This window comes from Salmo salar, chromosome ssa20 (genome assembly GCF_905237065.1).
Source record: "Salmo salar chromosome ssa20, Ssal_v3.1, whole genome shotgun sequence".
In the NCBI taxonomy this organism is placed as follows: domain Eukaryota; kingdom Metazoa; phylum Chordata; class Actinopteri; order Salmoniformes; family Salmonidae; genus Salmo; species Salmo salar.
In genome coordinates, this window is record NC_059461.1 from 57,868,724 (window position 1) to 57,886,499 (window position 17,776).

The 17,776-nt window shown below is 46.4% G+C and overlaps 1 protein-coding gene and 1 long non-coding RNA gene across 2 annotated transcripts in view; one reads left to right on the forward strand and one right to left on the reverse strand.

Annotated features, from left to right (window-relative positions):
* Positions 1-2,188, forward strand: part of LOC123729275 (uncharacterized) — a 52,924-nt gene extending 50,736 nt beyond the window's left edge. Inside the window, exon 3 of the long non-coding RNA XR_006760985.1 lies at positions 1,668-2,188. This is a non-coding gene — a long non-coding RNA (uncharacterized lncRNA). The remainder of the gene's footprint in view (positions 1-1,667) is intronic.
* Positions 2,189-5,062: 2,874 nt separating this feature from the next.
* Positions 5,063-17,776, reverse strand: part of LOC106580924 (sortilin-related receptor) — a 91,560-nt gene continuing 78,846 nt past the window's right edge. The window contains 17 exon segments of the mRNA XM_045703672.1: positions 5,063-6,587; positions 7,063-7,275; positions 7,564-7,756; positions 7,915-8,021; positions 9,952-10,126; positions 12,067-12,231; positions 12,502-12,621; positions 13,122-13,312; positions 13,477-13,567; positions 13,711-13,793; positions 14,449-14,515; positions 14,641-14,742; positions 15,057-15,169; positions 15,977-16,146; positions 16,664-16,790; positions 17,147-17,275; positions 17,602-17,776. The exon segment at positions 17,602-17,776 is cut by the window's right edge and continues 2 nt beyond it. Coding sequence (XP_045559628.1) covers positions 6,520-6,587; positions 7,063-7,275; positions 7,564-7,756; positions 7,915-8,021; positions 9,952-10,126; positions 12,067-12,231; positions 12,502-12,621; positions 13,122-13,312; positions 13,477-13,567; positions 13,711-13,793; positions 14,449-14,515; positions 14,641-14,742; positions 15,057-15,169; positions 15,977-16,146; positions 16,664-16,790; positions 17,147-17,275; positions 17,602-17,776 — 2,289 coding nt within the window. The 3' untranslated portion in view covers positions 5,063-6,519.

The following is a 17,776-nucleotide window of genomic DNA, read 5'->3' on the forward strand; positions in this document are numbered from 1 at the left end:
AGTGATACCATGATGTGGAATATTCCGATCTATAACTGATGGTCACAAATCTTGAACAATGTAGTTTTATCTCAGTGCATTGACATCCGGTATTCAAATAAACAGTGATAGTAATTTGGAAAGAGATTAATTACTTATTCACTACAAAATAACATTAAGTCAGAGAAATAGGGAGGAATTATCTTCTTCAACAAGCAGGTCTTTCTCTGACAGCACAGAAACCAAACACGCGAGACCTCTAGTGGTAGCCTTGAGCATGACGAAGGAAGAGCTTGTCTGGATCCTAAATGGCGCCCTATACTCTAAAAAGGCAAACAAAAAAAGCCAAGGACACTGGCATGGTGGCACAGTTACTGTGAGCCGCGGAGGGAGCCTTTCTGACTGCAGAAAACATGACACCTCGTGGTGTCACTGCTCTCTGTCTGTCAGAATTTGATGGACAGATGAGAATGGAGAGGTGAGGAGAGAAGGGGGGAGGTGTACGGCAGCTCATTTTAGAACATCTTAGCTACTTAAAAGTGGAGTGGACTTTCTTTTTAGAGCAGAGCAAGTGAAAGAGCGTGAGAGAAAGAAAGAGAGCAGTCTGTGGTTGACCAGGACAAGTCAGATCTGAAAATAAACACAACCAGACGAGTTTAGTCAGAGAAATAAGAGACAGAGCAAACATGTCTAACAGCGCTTCCCGACAGGGTATTTTTGTTGAGGGAGACAGCCCTGTTGGTTACTCTTTGGGCAATATATGATAATGTCCCTGTCAGGACTTAATGCCCTGTACTATAACAGCGTTGTTTGAAGTCCCAAGATTATGAACTGTTTTGGGGCATTTATTTTGGCAAGGTCAGAGGGTTCTTTTCAGATGAAACACACAAAAAAAAGAGCTGGTGCAAAGGAATGAGAGATTAAAGATGAGGCCATACAGAACTTTTGCCTCTGGGGACGCTCTTGAGCCAAAAGGGGTCGCCTAAGTGGACAAAAACATTTTTCTTGAAATACCTCATTGGACAGAAAGGAGCACACCTTTTTTATGATATAAATATTATGTATGTGATAATGTGCTGTATATGAACCATACAGCCAACAGTCAAGTCAACATTTAACAAACAATTAGGGAAAAGGGGGGTACCTAGTCAGTTGCACAACTGAATGCATTCAACCAAAATGTGTCTTCCGCATTTAACCCAACCTCCCTGAATCAGAGATGAATTCAACTTCCATAGTGTCTTTAAGTCTTTTATTTGATGAAGTTTGCCCTGCTGTTGATATACTGAAAGCATGACATATAGAAGAAGTGTAAAGAGCCTCTTCCTAATGACCTTGTTGAAATAAACTTAGTAAAATCATGAACAGCACTATTTAAGTATACAATTACTTTCCCCCCAAAATAAATCTGTACACTTGATTAAGGTGGCACTTCAAAACTTTGATTAAACACACAAAGACATTACTCTCTTTCGCTCTGCTTATCTTGTTGTTGGTTTTTATTTCATGGACATCTATTCCATTGATTACTGTACTTTGTACCTTCAAAACGTCCAGCTTGACAGGCTACTCTTCTGAGAAGTACACCTTCCTCTACTTAATCATAGAGCTGTCTGGGGAATTCTGCAGCCTGCATAAAAGTTGTAATGACCTCACTGATTGTTTCTACCCCCCTGTCTCTTTCCCAGAAGTTCCCCTGAGAGTGTGGACAATGCCCTTCACTCAACAGTCATAAAAGCCTATGAGCGTCAGTGGAGCTGTGGCCGTTCTGCATGACTGGAGGAAGGAGGGAGGATGAAAAGGCGAGGAGATTTTGGCCGGCCCCAGAATGTTTTGGGTGCAAAGAGGAGACGCGAGTCAAAAACCACAGTGAGAGTGGCCTGATTAAAGACTGATCCCAGTTCATCTCCAGGACATCCGTACTCTAAAGCCTCTATAGACACACCCTTCACCTCACTGTTTACATGCACTCCTTCCTGTCTCGCGCTGCCAAATACTGAAGGACTTACTCATAGCATTCTGTGGTTAACCAAGGCTATGAGTTTGCCTTCACTTTGTTAAGGGCCTTTGAGGAGACTCTGTGCCACTGTGTGTGATAGAAATAAACAAATCTCCCATCTATCAAAAACATTTGTAAGTTGGAAGGACATTGACTAAAGACAGTAAAGTAAACTAAAAATAATTCAATAAACATTTTAGAAAGCAGAGATCTTCAGTGTTATTGTTTTTGTCTATCCATCCATCCTCTCTGCGAAAGAAGAGAAGAGGCTTTGCCACATTTCCAGTAAGTTTATTTCAGTATAAGTGGTTTTTAAAACACTTCACACTGTACCTCAAACATCTCACGTCCATGAGACCCCCATAAGCAAGCAAGATCAACATATTAAAATATGGCGGTGTCCAACATCATTATATTCTGTGCAAAAACTTTAAGCATACTATTTTACAGAAAAAAAAAAAAGTCTACATTGGGAGGGGGTAGGGGTTGAAACGGTCACACAATAATCAAGAATTATATTTTGTACAATTGTCAAAACTTGGACTACATGAGATAAAATCATCAGGTGGCTTTAGATATGTGCCTTGTTTAAACAGCCAATGCAGACAGGAGTAGTGACCTGTATATAACAATAACAAACGACTTCTACTGCTCTCTCTTCAGTACAGATCATTCTCTTTAGCATTGTGTAAGGGTATTGTGAGTGTGTGTGTGCACTTGTGTCATCATAAATACAGTACATACATACAAACTCAATGTGTTTTCTAATAAGGCATATGTGGCAAATTGAAGTCCACAGAAAATAAACAGTATCAACACTATTTAAGGCCTGGAAAGCAGAAAAGGGGGAGATAGAATCACAAGTACCTTACGGAGAAGAACGTCAAAACAATGTAGTGAAAGCAGCCCTGCAGTGAGCAGGAAGGAAGAGTGTGATCCCTGCAGTGACCAGGAAGGAAGAGTGCGATGGGGGGGGGGGGCTGCTGTGACGTCACCCCCACAGTGGGATAAGGGGAATGGAGGTGGAAATGTGGTCCTGGTGCCTGCCCTGAACCAGTCTACAGTCAGACACTATCAAAACCCATTTTCGGGTCCCTCTTCCAAGAGTACAGGGGTAAACCAAACAACGAAGAGTTTTTGGCTTTGCAAAGTGAGAGGTCTGCGAATGTATCCATTTCACACGAGGGGTGGGAGGTAGAAGGGAGGTGGGAGGTAAAAGGGGGGTGGGAGGTAAAAGGAGGTAAAAGGGAAGTAGGGAGGTAAAAGGGGGGTGGGAGGTAAAAGGGGGGGTGGGAGGTAGAAAGGGGGTGGGAGGTAAAAAGGGGGTAGAAGGGATGTAGAAGGGGTAGAAGGGGGTTGGGATGTAGAAGGGGTAGAAGGGGGTTGGGATGTAGAAGGGGTAGAAGGGGGTTGGGATGTAGAAGGGGTAGAAGGGGGTTGGGATGTAGAAGGGGTAGAAGGGGGTTGGGATGTAGAAGGGGTAGAAGGGGTTGGGATGTAGAAAGGGTAGAAGGAGGTTGGGATGTAGAAGGGAGTTGGGAGGTAGAAGGGGGTTGGGATGTAGAAGGGAATTGGGAGGTAGAAGGGAGGTGGGAGGTAGAAGGGAGGTAGAAGGGAAGTAGGGAGGTAAAAGGGAAGTAGGGAGGTAAAAAGGGGGTGGGAGGTAAAAAGGGGGTGGGAGGTAAAAGGGGGTGGGAGGTAAAAAGGGGGTGGGAGGTAAAAGGGGGGTGGGAGGTAAAAAGGGGGAGGTAAGAGGGAGGTGGGAGGTAGAAGGGGGAGGTAGAAAGGGGGTTGGGAGGTAAAAGGGGGTGGGAGGTAAAAGGGAGGTGGGAGGTAGAAAGGGGGTGGGAGGTAGAAGGGAGGTAGGGAGGTAAAGGGAGGTAGAAAGGGGGTGGGAGATAGAAGGGGGTGGGAGATAGAAGGGGGTGGGAGATAGAAAGGGGGTGGGAGGTAGAAGGGGGGGTGGGAGGTAGAAGGGATGTGGGAGGTAGAAAGGGGTGTGGGAGGTAGAAGGGATGTGGGGGGTAGAAGGGAGGTAGAAGGGGGAGAAGGGAGGTTGGAGGTAGAAGGGAGGTTGAAGTTAGAAGGGGGTGGGAGGTAGAAGGGAGGTGGGAGGTAGAAGGGAGGTGGAGGTAGAAGGGAGGTGGCGGTAGAAGGGAGGAGGGAGAAAAAAAAAAAAGGTAGAAAGTAGAAGGGGGTGGGGGGTAGAAGGGAGGTAGAAGAGAGGTTGAAGTTAAAAGGGGGGTAGGACGTAGAAGGGAGGTAGAAGGGAGGTTGAAGGTAAAAGGGAGGTGGGAGGTAGAAGGGAGGTTGAAGGTAGAAGGGGGGTGGGAGGTAGAAGGGAGGTGGGAGGTAGAAGGGAGGTAAGAGGTAGAAGGGAGGTGAGAGGTAGAAGGGAGGTGAGAGGTAGAAGGGAGGTTGAAGGGAGGTGGGAGGTAGAAAGGAGGTGGGAGGTAGAAGGGAGGTTGAAGGTAGAAGGGGGGTGGGAGGTAGAAGGGAGGTTGAAGGTAAAAGGGAGATAGGAGGTAGAAGGGAGGTAGAAGGGAGGTGGGAGGTAGAAGGGAGGTGGGAGGTAGAAGGGAGGTTGAAGGTAGAAGGGGGGTGGGAGGTAGAAGGGAGGTGGGAGGTAGAAGGGAGGTTGAAGGTAGAAGGGGGGTGGGAGGTAGAAGGGGTAGAAGGGGGTTGGGAGGTAGAAGGGAGGTGGGAGGTAGAAGGGGGGTGGGAGGTAGAACGGGGGGGACTAGTAACGTCACCGGTTTCCACATCGCCTCAAAGCCATAAAATCACAGATATAAAGTACATTCATGAACAAATTTACAAATAAACCCAAAAACTGGTCAATGAATAAAAGCATCATACCTTACATCAATTGAAATGGCTCTTTAGCATAGACGAAAATACACGTTTCATGACTACACAATAGGATGGGAAAGGGAAAAAGAAAAGAAAATATTCTTAAGCTTGTCACATCCTATTGACGTGAAGCATTTGGCTACACAGTGAGACAGAGCTGGACAGTCTCCCTCACTGTGACCTAAACATCATACTGCTATCCCAGCAAGCAAAGTGGTTTCCATTACGTCATTATAATGTCATTATCATCAGGTTGTAGATCAGAAGTATACATTTCTTGTTAAAAAAAAGAATAACAGCAACCACAACAACCAAAATGTGACTTCTTTCCCATGACATCTTGTTCTCGTCATGAAAAATACATTGTTTTCTTGTTGTAACAGAGACAAGTTCCTTGTAATCTGGTTTTATAACTTCTTCTCAACCAGAAAACCAGTTTACAAGCATAAAATGACGTCATTACAACATCATGCTCATCATTGCCCCTAGGGTTACTATAGTACCTCAGTGAGGGTTCTGAGTGTTGGTGAAAGACTCAGATGATGGTACCACGCCAGTGTCAGACCAGACAAAGACCCAGTTCCCTGAGAACATCGGAGACAAACGTTCCAAACACTACAAACTAGCGGCAGCTAATTGGGTCGTAATAATATTTACACCGTGGTGGTCCTGATAAAACCAATTCAAATCTAACTATTTTCCTATAGATCCACCTACAGCATTATCGATGCAGCATTGCGAGTAGAGAAACACAACAGAATGATCGAGCTGACGTTTTGGAGTTAATAACACAGTAAACGGGAATAACTTTTCGGTACTATTGTTACTGCTGAGTTGACTACAGCCACTCCTGTGCTGGTGGTAGGAGGAACATGAATCTATAAGACACAGCATGGTGCCATGGATTTCATCTCATCGCTACTCATTGGATGGTTACTCGGAAGCCAATTGTTGTGTTTAGGCTAATGGACAGTTTCAAACCAAATGTCAACAGATTAAAGTGATCTCATTCCAACAGACAGCAACATATTCAGATCTATTTCAGTACGGACACTGAACAACGTACCATGAATAAATACCATGAAGACTGTGTTCATTTATGCTGTATCAAGAGCTTGAGTTCCTCACTTTTTTTAATGAAGCATTTCTTTGTAAAACATAATTTTTTAAAACTTATACAGTATTAGGTGTGTGTTTTTTCTGCATTGGATGTTTTTTGCTAGGTGGTTATTTTGGCTTCAAGCAATGAACAGTTCTTTATGGAGTGAGTTTGGAATTCAAAAGGGGATTTTCTCTAACACGCGACTCGCCTGACAAACTCACGATCCTTCACAGTTAGCATCAGCTCCCGCTCAACAAAGTCCTTTTACCGAATATATATATATATATATATTATGTATAAAAAAATAAGTTCTTGCGCATCCAAAAAAAGTGCATCATATTTTTATTTTAAAAAATCTCTCTCGTTGCGCTTCATTTTTCTTCCTTTGATCCTGAATCCAATAAGACTTTTTTCTCGGAGTGGGTTGGTTGACAAAAGTGTTGGCGCACCTTCTGTCTTGACCTCTGACCTTTTGTCATACCACGTGGGCACCGGCGCGTAGGTGACGGGTTGGGACAGGCAGGGCAGAGTGTGTAGTAGAGTGATAGGGAGGAAAAGAAGAAGACGACGTGAAGCGGTGGTCCCACTACGCAATCACCATGGGAACGTCGTCTGAGAAGCCGCTGATCATGGGGGCATCTTCGTCATCGTCACCTTTAAGGAGGACGGGGAAAGGAGAGATGAACGGAGGAGGGAAGAAGGACATGATAGTTGCATCAGAACAGATCATGCAAAAATGTGGTTTGTGAGTGGGGCCAGGAGTTTCACCGGACGATGGGACCTGACAAGGACAAACCACGGTCCCTAGTAGCACAGCCTTTAACTGGGGCCCAGAGTTTTTATGGTCAGGTCACACGGTCAGGAGAAACTCCGGGCCCTAGAAATGTTTGATCAAAAGCCGTGCCAATCAGACGGACGTAGAGAGGGATTATCTATGGGTGTCAGTTCACAAATAAAGACAGTGTGGTTCAAGTTCAACACAGTGTAGACTGATAACATCAACCTCCATTACAACCGTCACAGTCAACAGTAACATCAAGCGTCCTGCACAGGAGCACAAAACAAGGGAGCAACGCAACTACGGATGTGTGGGGCTACTTCGATATAGAACTTAACCAAGGAGTCTTACCCAGATCGTCCCCAGAGGAGAAGATGGCCGAGCCCAGGCGGGAGTTGTAGTGGCTGTTGGCGAAGGCAGTGAAGTTGTTCTGCAGGCGGCGGTGCCTCAGGTACAGGACCACCAGGCCCCCACACAGCCCCAGCAGCAGCAGGAACAACACCGGCACCACCACTACTGCCATGTCCCCTGACTGGCCAGAGCTCCGCACTGCCTCACTGGGACCTGCAAGGGAGAGGAGGGGGGTAGACCTGGTGAGTGGTGACTGACAATGCGCATACAGTACATGAGGGAGCCATTATGAGAGATTCTTTATATACTTTTATCTCACAAAGTTGATTAATGAAGGAAGATTAACACGGAAAACTATCACCATATCCATCAATTGAGAGTGATAACTCATATCCTTCTGTTGTATGAATGTCACCACACATTGTTACTGAAACCGACGTTTAGGATTTATGCATGATCTTTGTAAATCTGTCCTATAACTTCCCATCCTCCCCCTCTCACCTTGTCCCAGCTGGTCGTAGAGCAGCAGGGCGGACTTGCCACACAGCTGTCCGTTGAGCAGGCAGCGGGCCTGGACAGAGAAGGTGTAGTTGTGGCCCGCCAGCAGGCTGCTGATGCGGAAGAAGGTCTCCGTGGTGTTACCCAGGAGCACGGTGGAGTTGGACAAGCTGTCGTACACGTGCACCTCGTAGCCCTGCGGAGAGACACCGAGCACGGACGTGCAGACAGACAGAGACAGACAGAAAGACAGACAGACAGACAAACAGACATTGATGGTGAATATCAGAGGAACTAAAAGACAGTGGGGTTGATCTGTCGTCACAGGGAGAGACAGCTGTGTGTGTCCCTCACCCTGCTCTCATTGAAGCTCCTCTCCTTCACGGCCAAACTCTTCCAGAAGAGGAACACATGGTCTTTCTCCGTCAGGATCTTCAGAGCCTCTGGAGCAGGCAGGGGCACTATGTCCACACAGAGAAGGAAACAACTTTAACAACATACATTCATACAATTATGTTCATGTTAAAACAATCCCCATTGGGTTTTGAATGTGGTTTCCCTAGATCTGTTGGCGCTCTACCTTTAACTCCTTTAATATATACTGCTCAAAAAATAAAGGGAACACTTAAACAACACAATGTAACTCCAAGTCAATCACACTTCTGTGAAATCAAACTGTCCACTTAGGAAGCAACACTGATTGACAATAAATTTCACATGCTGTTGTGCAAATGGAATAGACAACAGGTGGAAATTATAGGCAATTAGCAAGACACCCCCAATAAAGGAGTGGTTCAGCAGGTGGTAACCACAGACCACTTTTCAGTTCCTATGCTTCCTGGCTGATGTTTTGGTCACTTTTGAATGCTGGCGGCGCTTTCACTGTAGTGGTAACATGAGACGGAGTCTACAACCCACACAAGTGGCTCAGGTAGTGCAGCTCATCCAGGATGGCACATCAATGCAAGCTGTGGCAAGGTTTGCTGTGTCTGTCAGCGTAGTGTTCAGAGCATGGAGGCGCTACCAGGAGACAGGCCAGTACATCAGGAGACGTGGAGGAGGCCGTAGGAGGGCAACAACCCAGCAGCAGGACCGCTACCTCCGCCTTTGTGCAAGGAGGAGCATTGCCAGAGCCCTGCAAAATGACCTCCAGCAGGCCACAAATGTGCATGCGTCTGCTCAAACGGTCAGAAACAGACTCCATGAGGGTGGTATGAGGGCCCGACGTGCACAGGTGGGGGTTGTGCTTACAGCCCAACACCGTGCAGGACGTTTGGCATTTGCCAGAGAACACCAAGATTGGCAAATTCGCCACTGGCGCCCTGTGCTCTTCACAGATGAAAGCAGGTTCACACTGAGCACATGTGACAGTCTGGATACGCCGTGGAGAACGTTCTGCTGCCTGCAACATCCTCCAGCATGACCGGTTTGGCGGTGGGTCAGTCATGGTGTGGGGTGGCATTTCTTTGGGGGGCCGCACAGCCCTCCATGTGCTCGCCAGAGGTAGCCTGACTGCCATTAGGTACCGAGATGAGATCCTCAGACCCCTTGTGAGACCATATGCTTGTGCGGTTGGCCCTGGGTTCCTCCTAATGCAAGACAATGCTAGACCTCATGTGGCTGGAGTGTGTCAGTAGTTCCTGCAAGAGGAAGGCATTGATGCTATGGACTGGCCCACCCGTTCCCCAGACCTGAATCCAATTGAACACATCTGGGACATCATGTCTCGCTCCATCCACCAACGCCACGTTGCACCACAGACTGTCCAGGAGTTGGCGGATGCTTTAGTCCAGGTCTGGGAGGAGATCCCTCAGGAGACCATCCGCCACCTCATCAGGAGCATGCCAAGGCGTTGTAGGGAGGTCATACAGGCACATGGAGGCCACACACACTACTGAGCCTCATTTTGACTTGTTTTAAGGACATTACATCAAAGTTGGATCAGCCTGTAGTGTGGTTTTCCACTTTAATTTTGAGTGTGACTCCAAATCCAGACCTCCATGGGTTGATAAATTGGATTTCCATTGATTATTTTTGTGTGATTTTGTTGTCAGCACATTCAACTATGTAAAGATAAAAGTATTTAATAAGATTATTTCATTCATTCAGATCTAGGATGTGTTATTTTAGTGTTCCCTTTATTCTTTTGAGCAGTGTACAAGAAGCCCTGACTAGTCCCCAGCCACTATATAACAGATGGTGGGGGCGTTCCAGGTTGTCTCTCTCTATTGCAGTCGGGCTGCACTTCCCAGAAGATCTCTACATCTCACTAACATGACCCCTGAGATGTTTTAACTCCTCTCTGGGCATTGTGGGAAAGAAAACTGATCGTCGACTGCAATAAAGATGACCCGGAACGCGCCCGTCCCCGGGGCATAAGCCAGGCCGTACTTGTGTTGAGCGTGTAGCTGGCCTCCTTGCTCATGTTGCGCAGGCGGACGGAGACGCTGTAGTGTCCCCCGGGCTCCAGGCCCTTGAGGCAGTACTCCACCGTGTTGTTCTGGGTGGTCAGCTTGTAGCTGCTCTCAGTCTTACGCACCACGTCCTTCAGGTGCACCGCGTACGTCTGCACGGGACGGACACATCCAAATCAAACTTTATTGAAAGTGCATTTAACAATCTCAACACAGTTTACAGTAAAATAATACAACAAAAGAACAATAAACGACAGACGTGTTCGCATCCAAAATGGCACCCTAATGACCAGCGCCCTGGTCAAAAGTAGTGCACTTAAAAAGGGAATAGGGTGTCATTAGAGGTCCAGACATGGACACACAGGTTTATGGTTTGTGTGGGACAACTGTTCATGTTACTATATCAGGTGTACTGTATATTACCTGGTCAGTCAAGTTTTTAGAGGCTTTATTTAACCTGTTAGGGCTAGGGGGCAGCATTTGCACGTCTGGATAAAAAAAATGTACCCGATTTAATCTGGTTACTAATCCTACCCAGTAACTAGAATATGCATATACTTATTATATATGGATAGAAAACACTCTAAAGTTTCTAAAACTGTTTGAATGGTGTCTGTGAGTATAACAGAACTCATTTGGCAGGCAAAACCCTGAGACATTTTCTGACAGGAAGTGGATACCTGATGTGTTGTATTGACTTTAAACCTATCCCATTGAAAAACACAGGGGCTGAGGAATATTTTGGCACTTCCTATTGCTTCCACTAGATGTCACCAGCCTTTACAAAGTGTTTTGAGTCTTCTGGAGGGAGATCTGACCGAACAAGAGCCATGGAACGATGATGTCCCATTAGACACCTGGCGCGCGAGTTCATGTTGGGTACCCTCGTTCCAATACGTTATAAAAGAGTATGCATTCGTCCACCTTGAATATTATTCATGTTCTGGTTAAAAAAGGCCCTAATGATTTATGCTATACAACGTTTGACATGTTTGAACGAACGGAAATATATTTTTCCCCTCGTTCATGACGAGAAGTCCGGCTGGCTTAGATCATGTGCTAACAAGACGGAGATTTTTGGACATAAATGATGAGCTTTTTTGAACAAAACTACATTCGTTATGGACCTGTGATACCTGGAAGTGACATCTGATGAAGAGAATCAAAGGTAATGGATTATTTACATAGTATTTTCGATTTTAGATCTCCCCAACATGACGTCTAGTCTGTATCGCAACGCCGTATTTTTCTGGGCGCAGTGCTCAGATTATTGCAAAGTGTGATTTCCCAGTAAGGTTATTTTTAAATCTGGCAAGTTGATTGCGTTCAAGAGATGTAAATCTATAATTCTTTAAATGACAATATAATATTTTACCAATGTTTTCTAATTTTAATTATTTAATTTGTGACGCTGACTTGACTGCCGGTTATTGGAGGGAAACGATTTCCTCAACATCAATGCCATAGTAAAACGCTGTTTTTGGATATAAATATGAACTTGATAGAACTAAAAATGCATGCATTGTCTAACATAATGTCCTAGGAGTGTCATCTGATGGAGATTGTAAAAGGTTAGTGCATCATTTTAGCTGGTTTTATGGTTTTGGTGACCCTGTCTTTGACTTGACAAAACATTACACACAACTCTTGTAAATGTACTGTCCTAACATACTCTAAATTTATGCTTTCGCCGTAAAACCTTTTTGAAATCGTAAAACGTGGTTAGATTAAGGAGATGTTTATCTTTCAAAGGGTGTAAAATAGTTGTATGTTTGAAAAATTTGAATTTTGACATTTATTTGGATTCAAATTTGCCGCTCTTGAAATGCACCTGCTGTTGATGGAGTGCACCACGGGTGGCACGCTAGCCCATAGAGGTTAAGGGATAGTTCACTCAATTTTCAAACAATAAAGTTTCTTTACACTGAAAGAAGTCTATGGACAAGGAGAGAGTGCAATCCACACTCTGGGTCTGTTTTGAAGTTTAAGCTTCAACTCACTTCAAAAAAAGGTAACTATCACTTTAACCCAGGAACCAGACAAAATGTATCTGAAAGAGCTGACGCTCGAGGGTGTGTGAGGATGACCTTACCAGAGGGGCGCTGGGGGAGTCGTAGGGAGGCTGCCACTTCAACATAGCCTGGGTCTTCTCAACGCGCACCTTGTGCAGGTTACGAGGAGGCAGCCGCTCGTTGGGAATCATCTTAACCACCGCATACTCAGAGGGAGGACCCAGGTAGGGAGAGATGGCCCGCACCTGTCACTCACACACAAGTGAACACGCACACACACAAACACACAGATATTGTTCTTTAGAAACCAAAAATGCACACATAGGTTAACTGTGAGCGGATTTTCTGCAGTCGATCATTTTACAGTTCAGTACAGTTTAAAACCAAAATGGAATCTGGGGTAAGAACGAAAAATCCCTAGCCAACTGTGTTGCATGTCAATAAAGTGTTCTGATTCTGTATCTGAGGCATTGAGAGAGGAATCAGGGTGAAGGGGAATAAGGGTGTGAACTCACAAGGAACAGGTACTGCTCATCACTGTCCACAGTGACGGTCCGGCTGCTAGAGCTGGTGTTCACACTGTGAGGGCTGCGGTACAGGTCCAAGAAGGAGGTGGCAAAGAAGATGCCATACACCTGTACAGACAGACAACCACACAGTACATGACTGGCTGCACAGGGAGCTGTCCTACTCCAGCCGCGCGCTTCACAGTAGCGGTGGATGAGTCGAGTTCCCCCCTTACTATGGAGAGCTTTGAGCATCTGGAAAAGCGCTTCACACATCCAATCAATTATGACTCATCTATGAAATTCCTTATTATAGTTTGCTTGTGGGGACTCGCTTAATTGATCTTGCCTGGAACCAATGGAATAGCGCAAACCCCGCCCATCAGGCACTCGAGACAGGCTCAATCAAATGCCTGAAGCGTTTGAAAGTATACTACAGATACTACTTAAACCCAGGGTCATGTTCATTAGGCACCAAATAGAAGAGAACGGATAGGGACTACCTGAACTTGTACAATAAGAAACGCTCATTTTCGGTCCCAAAATTTGAATGATGTTCTCCGTTGTGTGCCCTAATGAACATGACCCATGTCTGTAATACAGTAGCTGTCATGCTGTGCCGGTGTTACCTGTGCAGGGGATCCGGTTACAGTCCAGCTGCAGTCCACAGAGCTCTGGTTGAGGGCCCGGGCCTTGAGGAGGGGAGGCTCCGGCTGGGTGCCTTTGGTCTGCTGGCGGGACAGGGCTGTGGGGCTGTCTCCTACACCGGTCTGGGCCCACACAGCCACCTCGTAGATGGTCCCCGTGGTCAGGTTGGCAGCTGCAAGTGTACAGGTAGATACAGAGACAGACAGACCGACCGACAGAGTTGGGTTAGGATATTGAAAACACAGAAGTGTGTGTATGTGATGCGTATGACGAAGTTGTGTGTTTGAAAAACACTTGCTGTTTAACTGTTCAGAAACTAGAGGCAGACGGGCCTACCTTTCAGTATGCTGCCTCGCACAGTGTAGTTCCTGCTCTCCTTCACGTGAGCATCAAACACCCAGGACAGCACCACTACATACTGCCTCACCTGCACACACCCACGGAACAATTATAGGGCAAGTTAGAACACAGAAGCACCAACTCTCTCACACACACACACACACACACACACACACACACACACACACACACACACACACACACACACACACACACACGCCACCAACTGACCTCATATTGGGAGTTAAAGCTGAAAGATAGGCTCATCGAGTCTTCTGTGATGCTATCGGTGATAACTGAGGGGGGTGGCAGAGCTAAGAGAGAGAGACACAATAAGTATCAGCTCCAATACATACGACAACTACATACTGGCAGCCAGCAGAGGGCGATACAACACTGTAAATCTCCACAATGCAAACAGTAGAGGAAGCGCACTGAAGGATTAGGGAAAGGGAAAGGGGGGGTACCTAGTCAGTTGTACAACTGAATGCATTCAACTGAAATGTGTCTTCCGCATTTAACCCAACCCCTCTGAATCAGAGAGGTGGGGGGGCTGCCTTAAATGACATCCATGTCTTCGGCACTCGGGGAACAGTGGGTTAACTGCCTTGATCATGGGCAGAACGACAGATTCTTATCTTGTCAGCTCGGGGATTCGATCCAGCAACCTTTCGGTTACTGGCCCAATGCTCTAACCACTAAGCTTCCTGCCGCAGCTCCAGACCAAAATAAGAAATGTTCCATCCTCAGGTGACCCAAATCTCCACAACCCAAACTAAAAAGAAATATCATGTGATTACAGAAGCATTCTTAGAACTTGCGACCCACCTCTCACATGCCCAGGGCCCACTTTTGGTCTTGACCCATAGTTTAAGAAACCCTGAATTAGAGAATTTGTCAAATGTATCAAACTATCATCATGCCATATTATAAATTGTCAGGCAATGATCATGAGAGATTCTGTCATACCTTTCTTGGGGATGATGGATTTAACCTCAGTCCAGTTCCCCATACCTCGACCCGTCACTGCTGCCACCTGAAAACACACGTTTAGAACTGATCAGACAGGTTCACAACTCAACAATTTTAAGAGCTCACGTTACCTTCATGTTATGAAGGCAAATGTCACTATGAAGCTGCTCTGAAAGACAGGTCTCTTACTCTAAACTTGTACAGAGTGCTGGGCTGTAGGTTTTTGACCTCCACACCGTTGCCAGTGCTTCGCTGAGAGAACCACTCCACACCCTTTTCACTGTACTCCACCTGTCACACACACACACACACACACACACACACACACACACACACACACATAAAGAGAGAAACAAAACAGGCAAAACAGGGTTGAAACATTGTTCATGTTAATAATAAACCCACATCGCAGTGTGTGGAGTCTTTCATATTTTGCTGATGAACATTAACTTTGATATCCAGCACCCGCTCAAAGCCATTGGATGTCCATATGTTTCCATCTCTTCTTACAGACCTACTGCTCAGGACATGACACTAAGAATGGAGAGGCAGTTATTAAGTTTACCAGAGGAAACACCATCCAGTGTCTGGGCAGGCTAACTCACAATGTACTCCCGGATCAGGCCGTGGGCTTTGTCCGGAACGCTCCACGAGGCCTCCACCGTGCCGTCCTCTCCGTTGTCACATGACAGCTGCAGGTTTCTGGGGGGATCAGGCACTGCAACAACCATTACATTACCGTACTGTCAATGCACCATAATATTCAATTCATAGCTTAAAACACTATTGCAGGCAGGCCACAAACTTCAACAGTGATAGAAAAGTGAGAGAAACATTAATGGGTATTTCCAAGACCATTTCGATAGAGATTCTCCATGCCTTCCAGTCCAGGGGTAGGCTTAATCTGGGTACTGGATAATAATCCTAAATCTACATTACTCCTTTTGCCTGTCAGTTAGCAGAGCAACTAACAAGCAGTGCATTCAACTAGGGTGTGAAAAACAACCACACTAAACACATGGACAATGTGTGAAATCAAGCCTTCGACAAATCCTCTGCTGTGAACAGACACAGTGAAACGATTGTCTTGCTCCCTCTACCTTTCCCTCGCTCTCTCCCTTCTCTTTCTCCCCTCCCCAACACCCACCCCCCTCTCATCTCTCCCCTCCTTCTCCATTTAAAGAACGGTGATCAGCAATAGCCAATGAGAGCTTGCCACAAGCAACGTTGTTCAATTCAAAATGTATTGAGTAGGTATTTCAACTCTGCGTGGCAAGCACGAATGTCTGACTGAAAATGTTATTTGAGGCTGCTTTGAGCCACAGCTTGTTCTAGCTACATTAACAATCTAACCACATCATTGTTTTCGCGAGACAGCGGCATGGTACCGAGAATCATCGCGACCAAGAGAAGAATCTCATAGTGTGTGATCCTCCGTCTGTGTCAGCAAGACAAGAAACTACAGGAAAAACGGTTGTTTGACGTGAGAGGCTCAGCGGTGGTAGGATTTTGGAACATTACTCACATCCCTCGGGCGTTCTCAGGGTCAACACATCGTTGGTCTTGTGCTGCTTGCTGAGACACTGCGTCAGGACCTTCACCTGGTACGTGGTGTCTGGCTTCAGCACCGACAGCGTGTAGCTGCTCTTGTTGCTGTGTGTGTCCATGGAGGTCCACTGCTGGGTGCCCACCAGCCTAGCACACAGAGACAGATACACAAACACACACAGTCAGACACACAGTCACACAATTAGACACATACGCGCATAAGCAACATAAGCGGTCGCTTAGGGGCCACCGGCCAAACTTGTAGTAATCATGGCCGAATATTGACAGGGCACGGGCCCAGGGCCCTGACCTCCAGGGGGCCCCCATTGATTTTCTTAGTCATTCTGACGCAGATATCATATTAATGTCAAAGTCATGGTGAAATGTGTAATATAGCAAGAAATTTGCTTTAAAACTGCATCTCCGCCTCATGGCAAAATGAGTAGAATTGCAATGTGTTATAAAATTGTAATACAATTACAGAAAACTTGATTTAACACTGCAACATTTTCTCTATGCCCCATGGCATTGCAGGAAATTAACTTTAAAATGTAAATTCTTCTCTGCCGTCAAGAGGGGGGCCACTAAATCAAATCTTACTTAGGGCCCCCAAAAGGCTAGAGCTGGCCCTGGACACACACACAAAACACACAGACTGACTGACCTGTAGTAGATGAGGAAGTAGCAGGAAGCCAGGGGCAGGTTCTTAGGTCTGGACCAGGTGAGGGTGATGGCACCAGAGAAGTCTGCCGTCCACCGCAGGTTCTGGATCTTGTAGACCAGAGAGTCGGCTACAGAGAGACAGGTCAGAAACCCACCCCCAGTACAAACGTTAGAGAGGAGAGATACAAGTGAAAAGATGAGTGAAGACTTCGCTTATGTAAATTGATTGGGGGCGTGACATGATTTTCATTAAAAGTATATGACATCGTAATACACAGCAGAGCCACTTCCTGCTTACAGAAATAAACAACAATAACATTATAATTGGCCAGGACTGCCACTATTAGCTGTTTCAAGAGCCAATAGAGGCAGTCTTCCTTGGGCAGATTTGAGGACTGTTTTGTTGACGTCTGTAAAGCAGGATGATGTCATATTCCCGAGTCTCCCTTTAAGTGAGGAAGAAGCCTGGCTACTGAAGACTCACAGGTGCAGTTGTCCTCGTCACTGTGGTCGGAGCAGTCCATGAAGCCGTCACACTTCTCACCGTCCAGCAGACAGGCTTCCCCGTCTGCGCAGCGCGTGCCGTTAACACACGTCAGAGGCCCGCGCGTGGCTACCAGACAGTGTGAGGGGGGGAGAAGACGGGGAGGAAGGGAAAGAGAGAAAAGGGGAAGAGAAACAAGTGTGAGAAGCACATCTCCTTTTCGAGGTTTACTTGGCACGCCGAATGAAATGTCAACGTTCAAGTGTCTTAGTCTTGTTGTGGATCTGTGTTTCTTACAACATTTTGTGCATTTTGAATAAACACCGTTACAGGGTTGGCTAAGAGTTTCACCCTTTTGGCCAGTTTGAAAGTCCCCACTCACATCTGTGTATTGACTGACTGACATAGGCCCCATGAGGAGCATAGGTCATCCACACTCTGTGTGTAACACTTACGACAGTGGGCTTCGTCCGACCCGTCCAGGCAGTGCTGGTGGCCGTCGCAGCGCTGCCAATCAGGGATGCAGGTGGGGGGCTTCTGGCAGAGGAACTGGCCCCTGCTGCAGCGGCCAGGGGGCAGGGGAGGGGCGTGGGTGGGCCACGGGGCCTGTGTCGCTGTGCTGTTGGCTGT